The sequence below is a fragment of the Myiozetetes cayanensis genome, unplaced genomic scaffold (genome assembly GCF_022539395.1).
Source record: "Myiozetetes cayanensis isolate MyiCay16 unplaced genomic scaffold, myiCay2020 scf12, whole genome shotgun sequence".
In the NCBI taxonomy this organism is placed as follows: domain Eukaryota; kingdom Metazoa; phylum Chordata; class Aves; order Passeriformes; family Tyrannidae; genus Myiozetetes; species Myiozetetes cayanensis.
Window position 1 is genome coordinate 21,021,551 of NW_026086826.1, and position 8,941 is coordinate 21,030,491.

The 8,941-nt window shown below is 39.0% G+C and overlaps 1 protein-coding gene across 1 annotated transcript; it reads right to left on the reverse strand.

Moving 5' to 3' along the window:
- Positions 1-444: 444 nt before the first annotated feature.
- Positions 445-7,297, reverse strand: HENMT1 (HEN methyltransferase 1). The gene is made up of 6 exons (XM_050306700.1): positions 7,181-7,297; positions 5,583-5,695; positions 4,738-4,872; positions 4,151-4,333; positions 2,439-2,616; positions 445-904 (listed from the first exon to the last, which is right to left on the reverse strand). Exons 1-6 carry the CDS (start codon positions 7,295-7,297, stop codon positions 509-511), a joined length of 1,122 nt encoding a protein of 373 aa, XP_050162657.1. The 3' UTR covers positions 445-508.
- Positions 7,298-8,941: the final 1,644 nt, after the last annotated feature.

An 8,941-nucleotide genomic window follows, 5' to 3' on the forward strand; every position in this document is an offset into this window, starting at 1 on the left:
TTTTTTTCTTTAAAAAGCAGAGCAGTCAAAGATACCAGTTTCATATTTCTATTCAAGTGGAACAACATTTGGTTTTCATCAAGGCTGAAGATGTGCTCATCTTGAACAAGGCATCTATAAATTTTATTCCAATAAGAAAAAATGTGCCTTAATCCCACGTCTGACTCACATTATTCAGCACAACAAAATTCACATTATCATCAGCTACCCTGGGAGCTAACAAGAGATTACTAAAAATAATCTAGCAACGATAGCTACAATAAGGTAACAGAAAGCAAACAGAAATACTTCATTTTCTTCATAGGAATTAATTATTTTCTTTCACCCCTGATAGTCTACTTGAAACCCCTAGGAGTTACTGCTGTCTCCATAGGAGAGATGCTGACCACCAAGGGGAGGTTTAGAAAAGACTGTGTGGTTCTGGTTAGCATACAGAACACACCATTTGACAGCTACTAAAAAACCACTTTAATTACTTTAACTGACCTTTGTGTGAGAAATCTGTGATCTAATCCTCCTCGTTTTCATGTTCGGTGTTGAACACCACAGCAGAACCATCACTGCTCAGGGGGACCTTGCCAGCAATGAGTTTGCATAACTTCTCCAAGGTACCACACAGTTGATTCACTTTGGGAAAAGAAAAGATTGTTGCAAGAGGTATATAGACCTCATTTCCACTGACAAATGGTTCCATGGTTTTATCCACAACCAGCTTTTCAAGATAGTCTGAAAAACAGTCCACTGAAGGCTGGAATTCAGATTCTCTTTCAGGGTCATCATCATACTCCTCATGTTCTGGCATTAAGTGGTGCTTAATGTTTTGGGCTATGAAAAGAACTTCACTGACAACTGCATTCCGTAAGTACTTCTCATCTTTCAGACTTGGATACACTGCTTTGAAGACCTTTACAACATACAAGAACACATAAAATGTTTATCACTATCACAGGGTCAGAGTTTAACATTTGCTGTCAAAAAACCCTTCTAAAATGTGAACATCATTTTTTATTCAATCCTGTTTAGCTTATTAAACATTTTCAGATATCAAAAACTAGGCAATATGAGCTGATTTTATGTATTACAAATACAAAGGCTGTTAATGGAATTAAAAACAAACAAACAAACAACCCAAAAAACAGGCTTATACCTGGAAGCTACACTTGTAGAATGGGCAAGGTGAAGTCCTGTAATTCCTTAGGTTTTTTTTAACAGTTCTCTCACTTTTCACATTACTCATGATAGGTGCTGGTGACAGTTCTAAACTACTTCTGAATTGTCATCTGGAAACCAGGGCTAGAGCATGTCAATTATTCTGTTTTCAGAATAAAACATTAAATATGCTTTCCCAGCTGCAGGGGACGCTAAAAATAAATTGTGACATCAAAATCTGTGAACTTGTGTGTTCTGCACTGAGCTGTGCTCTGTGGCAATTAAGGAAACAAGGCAAACTCCTTCCCACCAGCTTACCAGGAAGTGCTTTATACCAACAGGGTACCAAGGAAGTTCCACTGTCTATAATTACTTCCTACTTTTCAATTGCATCCTGAAATATTGATTTATTCCCATAAATTAATTACATAATAAAAATTAGTTTGATAAGAAATGCATTAGATTAACACTCTTGTTTAAACCCAAAGGATATCAGTGTCAAAACTCCCTCCCTAATGGTCCTGTTAACAGGAGATAATGAAAGCAATTTCTAGTGCATGGCTGTCACCTGGACATATTTCCAAGTTTGCTGAGCATTACAGAGCGCTTCATGATTTTATGAATGGCAGTAGATGACAGGTGACATTTCACATTTATACAGATTTCAAATACAGAAATTACAAATGTGTTTATAGCTTGGAAACTACAGAAGATATCTCTGTGTTTCAGTTCAGGTCACAAGTCATTTGAAGATACATATATATTTTTACACAAAGAACTGAATATGTATGTTCACTGAAACAAATAAGGCCTCATAAAATTGGAAAACCCCCCCAAACAGTATATTTATTTTTGCATTATTACTTCATGTTATCTTTGAAAAAATTTGATTTATACCACAAGGCATTTAGCTAGAAATGCTTTTTTTGCTTTTTATTTTTATGAATCTGAAAAATATGTGTAATTGACAACAATTGCATAATAAATGCAATGAATGACTGGAGGCAAAACTATAAAAATAGTACACCTGGCAGAATCGAAACTTCGTTCTAAGAAAAAGAGCATGTTAGGAATGATTATCCATATTGTTGTTTAGCAAATATTCTAGAAGTTAAAGGCCTTTATACAATTAGAAACACGTAGAATGAGACTTTCTTCATCTGATGGTGTGTAACAATCAGTGCTAAGACTGGATGGCAATAGCAGTCCATGGCAACAGCACTTTCAAGGGCAGTCATAGACAATTTTACTATTTATTCATACCTCCAAACAAAGAAAATAATACTTACTGTTTCGTAAACTGCTTCAGTGGGTTTCTCATACTGAACAGATCCACCAGTTTGAGGATGTTTTCTAACAAACACACCTATTTGGGTACAAAACCCAACATTCTCCATTCCTTTTGGGGGGTGCCCTACACCAGTAAATTCCACTGAGTAATCATAGCATCTAGCAGCCTCTAGAGCCCTAAGAAAGACAAAATTATTCCAATCGTATGAAATACTCATCTTTTCATGTGATAAAGATGCATTCTCAAGGAGAAGCAAGACCCTGAGCCTGAGAAGGCTTGAGCACCATTTCCCTGACAATACTCACATGCCTGAAGACAAGGCTGTCAACACTTGTTGTATCAGAGCTGTAATCATGTGCCTACCACAGTCTGAATCACTTAGTATCAGTAACTGAGGCATCCAAACATTACCATTCTTTCCAAAATATGTGCATAGAATGTTCATGCTCACAGTTGCTTAGTCACCAACTTAAATATATCAGAAGTGAGCAAAAACCTACTGATTTTTCAAGAACAAAATTATTTGAGAAGAACTCATAAAAAACATACACACCCCAAAACCCCAGGAGAGCAGTTAAAAGGGAAAATAAAAGTGTGGTTTGTTGTAAATGTATAAAGAGTAAAGTCTACCTAATAAAGGTTACAACAGGGTACATGACATCTAAATGAAAACCATCTTGCAGTACATCAGCCAGTGAGAACAAAAGGATGGGGCAGGGAACTAAAATGGTACTATCTACCTGCATCATTCTCCATGAGAAAGTAGTAAACTAAATTAACATCCCATGTATTTTAGAGAACATTGTAATACTTATACTTCACAACACAAAGACTTTGTGTTTGCAGCTCAAAAAATGAAAAAAAAAATCACTTCTTCAGTGATTTCAGTATTTTTAATTCACATATATCTAAAAGCAGAATCTAAATTTACTTAAAGTCAGAGAAATGGTCTCTACTAATAAAGCAGGCAGGTTTTAGTATCCTTATGCAGAGAAAAACATATACTTCAAGCTTTGCAAAACTACATACTCAAAAGTCACTGCATACTTTCAAGCCTATGGCAGAAACAACACAATTTAAGGGGCAAAACTTCCAAGATACAATTTCTTCCACAACTGCTTGACAGTTATCACAGGACACACATCCCTCTTGGTTTTATTTTTATTACACCTACTGATACTAAGACAGATTTCATGTAACCCTCTGTCATGTACATATGTTTTTCATTTCATTGTGCCACAATCCACTAAACTATCCTTAATTTTACCCAACATGCCCTGCTGCTATGGTTATTTCATAACTCTGCTTGCATACTCCTACAGAAAGGTCTGGACTAACTGAGCACTGTGCACATACACAGTGAGCACATTTCTTAGGGTTTTATAAGGCATTTCTATATGCAAAAAGGATAATTAATACGTTACACTTCGAATGAGTTAATTGTAATAAAGATATATAAAAAGGTAAGTAAAAGTTTTGAACGTTTTCCGCAGAGCAGTTGCAGTAAATGCAAGCCAACTTAACCACCATCATAAAACAAAAAACCCACAGAAACTTAACTACTCTTAACAGCAAAGAAACATTTCCCCAAGTCAGGAGGTGACATTTCACTGAGAGCAAACTACGTATGTGAACTGCTCTGAAAATGCCATTTGTTTCTCACACTCCTGGGCACCCAGAGCTGCCAGCATACATGTTCAGTGAGCTTACCAGCTTTGAAATTGCTCTTGGTTCCACTCAAATTTGTGATCTGGATGTCTGTGTAACACCACTCCTGGAAGCAAAGGGTTAAATTCAGAATTTGGAGTACTGATCACAACTATGCTTGGAGCCATGAAACCAAACACCACTTCAGGAAACTTCTTCAGCTCCGATTCTTCCAGGTGTTCTATTCTGAAAAGAGTAAGTTGATGTCTGTGTTTAAAAACACCCTATGATACTTTAATCTTAACAACAAGCCAAAAAAAACCCCAAACCCACATCTGTAATTTGTAATTTTACACCCAGCTCTGCAATATCAGCAATGGCACTGTGGCCAAGTGGCCACATAGCGGTTTTGTCTGCCCAAATCTCCTCTGGCATTTTGCATTTCTTCATCAGTATCCTTCTCCCACCACGTGCAAGCACCACGTGAATAGCTTAGTATGGCTAATTTAAGCACAGGTTAGCTCTTCCATTTGCTACTTTTCTACTTTTCTGCTTGAAAGGTTTGATCAAGTCTGTCTGGAGCATGGACAACATTCCAAGCTGAACTCTGATGAACTGAGAAAAACGCAGAGCGTTGGCCTAATACTCACAGTTCGATACATGTCACCAAGTCAAAACCAAGCATGCAAGGATCTTTATGGGCCACTGAACCGTGATGCAAGGTAACGGTCAGGGATCTTTCAGATGGTTGCAAATAATCAAAAGGAAGAGGAGATAACGTATGCCTACAAAAGTTTTAAAAATAAGATGTTACAGAAAGAACCTTAAGACAAACTGTACCTGTAAATGAACTACTAAACGTCCTACATAGATACCTCATAAATCTCAAAAAGGTTAACTATTTTACGTGGATATAAAAAAGAATATTCAATACAAACACTTTTTTTGTGACTATCTACAACAGGACAGAAGGAGCAGAAGTTAATCCAGAAGCTGTCCTTCATGTTTACAAGAATTTCCAGTACACTCTCCAGTCACTTGGACAGCCACTTGTAAGTTCTGATAGTAGTTCAACTCTAGACACACAGTAAGTCTGATTTAGACACGCTTTGCAGGGTTTTGGGGAAAGTTTTAGGCACACATATTACCTATCTTCTTCAAATGAAATACACTGAGAAACCAAAGTATATGTGCAAATTTCATTCTGAAATACTGCATTAGACAAAATACACAATAAATGTTAAATATAAAAGGTTACTTCATCCTTGAGAAAGAGCAAGTGATAACATCAGCATCTAGATCCTCAGCAAGTCGAGTCTGTTTTGCCCCTGATGGTAACTGGTGAGTGCTTTCATTGTGTTTTCTCTCCCCTGTCCAGCTGAGGAGGGGAGTGATAGAGCAGCTTTGGTGAATACCTGGCCTCCAGCCATGGTCAACCCACCACACCACTCCATCAAGACAAATACAAACTTTAAAACACAATCAAAGAGCTTACATTTTCGCTTTCATTACACTTGCAGAGATATCTAGCCCAGCTAACACTTCAATGCAACTGCAGAATTTCAGCATCCAGAGAAGCCTGCAGTCAGCACATCCTAAATCTGCCACCTGTAAATTAGATATTAAACAATGTGTAAATGCTATATATTTCCAAGTAATTTCAGAGACTTAAAAAAAATTAGAATTCCAGTATTTATATCAAAATAACTTTTTTATGATAAAGCATTTCACAACCAAAACTTAATTTACCACTGTAAGCAAGCAGGATAGACACGGATTTCAACATTCTTTTAAAAAAATGTATATGAACATCCTGCAGGATTTTTAAAAATAATTAGCCTTTTATTATTATTACACCTATAAACAAGTACACATAGAACATCCCACTGACACTGGAAAATGTTTTCCACATGAATAACAGTAAGGTATGATTTTAAGTATCAAAGCTGTAGCAATTGTCACATTCACTGCTCTTCACTGGACTGCTCTGAGAACAGGCTCACCAGCAGCCAAGTTAGCAGCAAAGAATCTGCATAAAACAAGTTTACAGGCTCAGTCTAATGTTTAGGTGGGGAAGTCTGGGGATCTTCAGACCACAAAATCAAATAACAGATAATCTTTTCTGTAAGCTTAAGAGATAGTTGGGTACACAAACCAACCCACCCTGTTCTTTCTCAGGCTCAGTCAAGGTTGAAGCTGTTCTCCCTGTGAGAATCCTGAATTGTTTCTATACAGCTTATCTCTACCCCATGAGTAAAGTTTACCTTCTCACCCCTTCCACATCCTAAATCAGAAAATTCAAACCTTTAAATACAGATGCAACACTGGTGAATATGTTCCATTTAAAAACAGATTGCAGTGCCATGACCTCACAGACTGGACTAGAGTTTTATTAGCTACCAGAATTATGATTAATTAAGTGCACTGCAGATGCATTTCTCATCAATTTCTTGCATGCCCCCTAAGATATCAGCATCAGTTTCAGAGTTAAACACTGCAGATTTGGGAAGTGCTTCTGGGGGAAGAAGGGGAGAGGACACATTAGAAAAGAGCAAACACTACAGTACATAATTTAATTGATTTAACTTTTCAAAGCAGTATTGAAACAAGAGTTGTGTTATATTGGGAGGGACAACACAGAAAAGGGTCACAAGATCTTAAGCAAGTGGAAATGAGTGAGCCCCACATAACCCCACACTCTTGGTGTCACTTCTTATCTGAGAACGTTCATGTCAGTGATGAGGCAAACCTGATACTGCATATGGAACTAACAACTCTAGAAAGCAAAACTCAACTATGATGAAAGCAGCTTGAACCAAATCACTCAGCTTAAAATTAAAACCAGAATTCCCACTACTCTCCAAAACAGGTTAAGGCATTTCTCCCATTTAAATATTCTCCTCCTCCCATCGAGTAACATTAATTATATGCACCCCTGAAAAACAACACGCTATGACTAATTCAGTTTTAACAGCAGCTCCTATAAAATTGTTTGGTAATTGGATCAAAAGGTTATCTGTGCATTTTGTCTTCCTGAGATACCAAGTGTCAACTTTTCAAATTTATAACCTAAAGAGACAAAACATAACCAACCTTCTTAGGTTTGTATTTCTCCACCAAATCTTTGACGAACTGGTAGCGCTGTTTGTACAGAGGAGGTGTAAATTTAATAACTCCTTCGAACTCTTTTTCTTTAAAGTTCTCCTCCATAATATTTTGGCGATGCTAAAATAAACAAAGTTAATCCTTATTTTCTGAAGCACGTGGTAAGGTACCAAATGACAGAGTTTGCTGTTTTCAGCGGTGTTCGAGTTACAAATAAGCAGGGGTTGGCCTAATCCCAGTTCTGACGCCCCCACCCCCATCACACACACACATCCCTACCCCGGCTCCTGGACCCCCAGCCGTCCTCAGGCTCCGCTCCGGGCCGCCCCCAGCCCCGGTCCCGCCCTGCCGGGCCCCGACAGCCACCTCCCGGCCTGTCCCCCACCTTCCCTTCCCTTCCCTGCCAGCGCTGACCTCCCGCCTGGCACAAGCGGCCGCCCACGCTCCGGGGAACTCCGAGAGCGCCAGCCGGGAATTCTTTATTTCCACCCCTTAGTGCAGGAGGTGTTCCCCAATGCTCTTCAGTGCGACACGATACATCGTGAGCGTCCAGGGGTACAGCTGTACCGACCCCACCCGAGCAGCCTCCCTCCGTGTAATCAAAATGTGGCGCGGGGGTGGGTGGGGGGGGTGTCCCTGATTTTTACGCTAAACTCCCAAAAATCTCACTACTCCTCGTGCGGCTCCCTCGAGGTGCTGCTGTGTTCGCTGACGTGTTTGCTACGCCCCGCAGGGCAAAGCCGCTATCGCGCTGGTCGCGACAGGCGGTGACCGAGCCTTGCCTGGGTGACTGAGGCAGAGATCACCAACACCAGTGAAATCACCGAAAAGTACGTGCAAGTATGGCAGCCTGGGAGTTGCTATTTCTATCGGTTTGGATTGCAGACAGGCAATTTGTAATATTAACGATCTTTAGATACACTAAACATTTACTGTGAAGTATATTTAACATCTGGTCAGTTTTCCTGTGGGATTTCTCCCCATTAATATTTACAGGCCTGTATATCCCAATTTGGCCACGCACAGAAACTGTTTCAAACTGAATATTCAAGTTGCATTTAGTTCAATATGCCCACAAATTAAGCAGGTTATTTTTACAGAAGCCTGTTAGTTTTGTACCTTACAGAGAGCAACAAATGATATGACTACACAGGAATAAAAGCATCTCAGAGTATAAAGTCACGAATCACGAAATTTTAAACTGCTGACACTTATTTCCTTCAGTAACTGGGATGAAAAAGACAACTGTGTTCAGTTCCAGTACTTTCCCTTTCAAGTTGCAGTGCATATAATTAAGTGTGATAGCAAAAGAAATCTAATGTAGCACTGCTGCCAGGAGACACTAGTCCGCTGATAGGAATATACATAGAGCGATGCTGTTTAATCTATAATTCAAGAGCCAACAACCGCTCCTCTCAACCCAAATTCAGAGGATGTTTAGTGACTTAAGTACAAGTATTTTTCTCCTCAGTTTCCAGATCTGGCCCATTTGAAAAAAAATCAGAATTAATTTGTGTGAATGAGAAGTGAGGCTAGGCTCTTACACCCGAATCACCATCCTCTAACTCTTTTATAATTATGTATAGTGTCTTGTAGTTTGCAACTGAAAATCACGTCATTTGGGGGTTCTTGGGGTTTGGTTTGTTTTTCTTTTTCTTTTCGTTTTGGCTGTATTCAGTATAAAGACCAGGTGGGATGCCTGAGGGAAGAAAATCTAATTTGGAGCAAACGGATTCACAGGTTGCAACT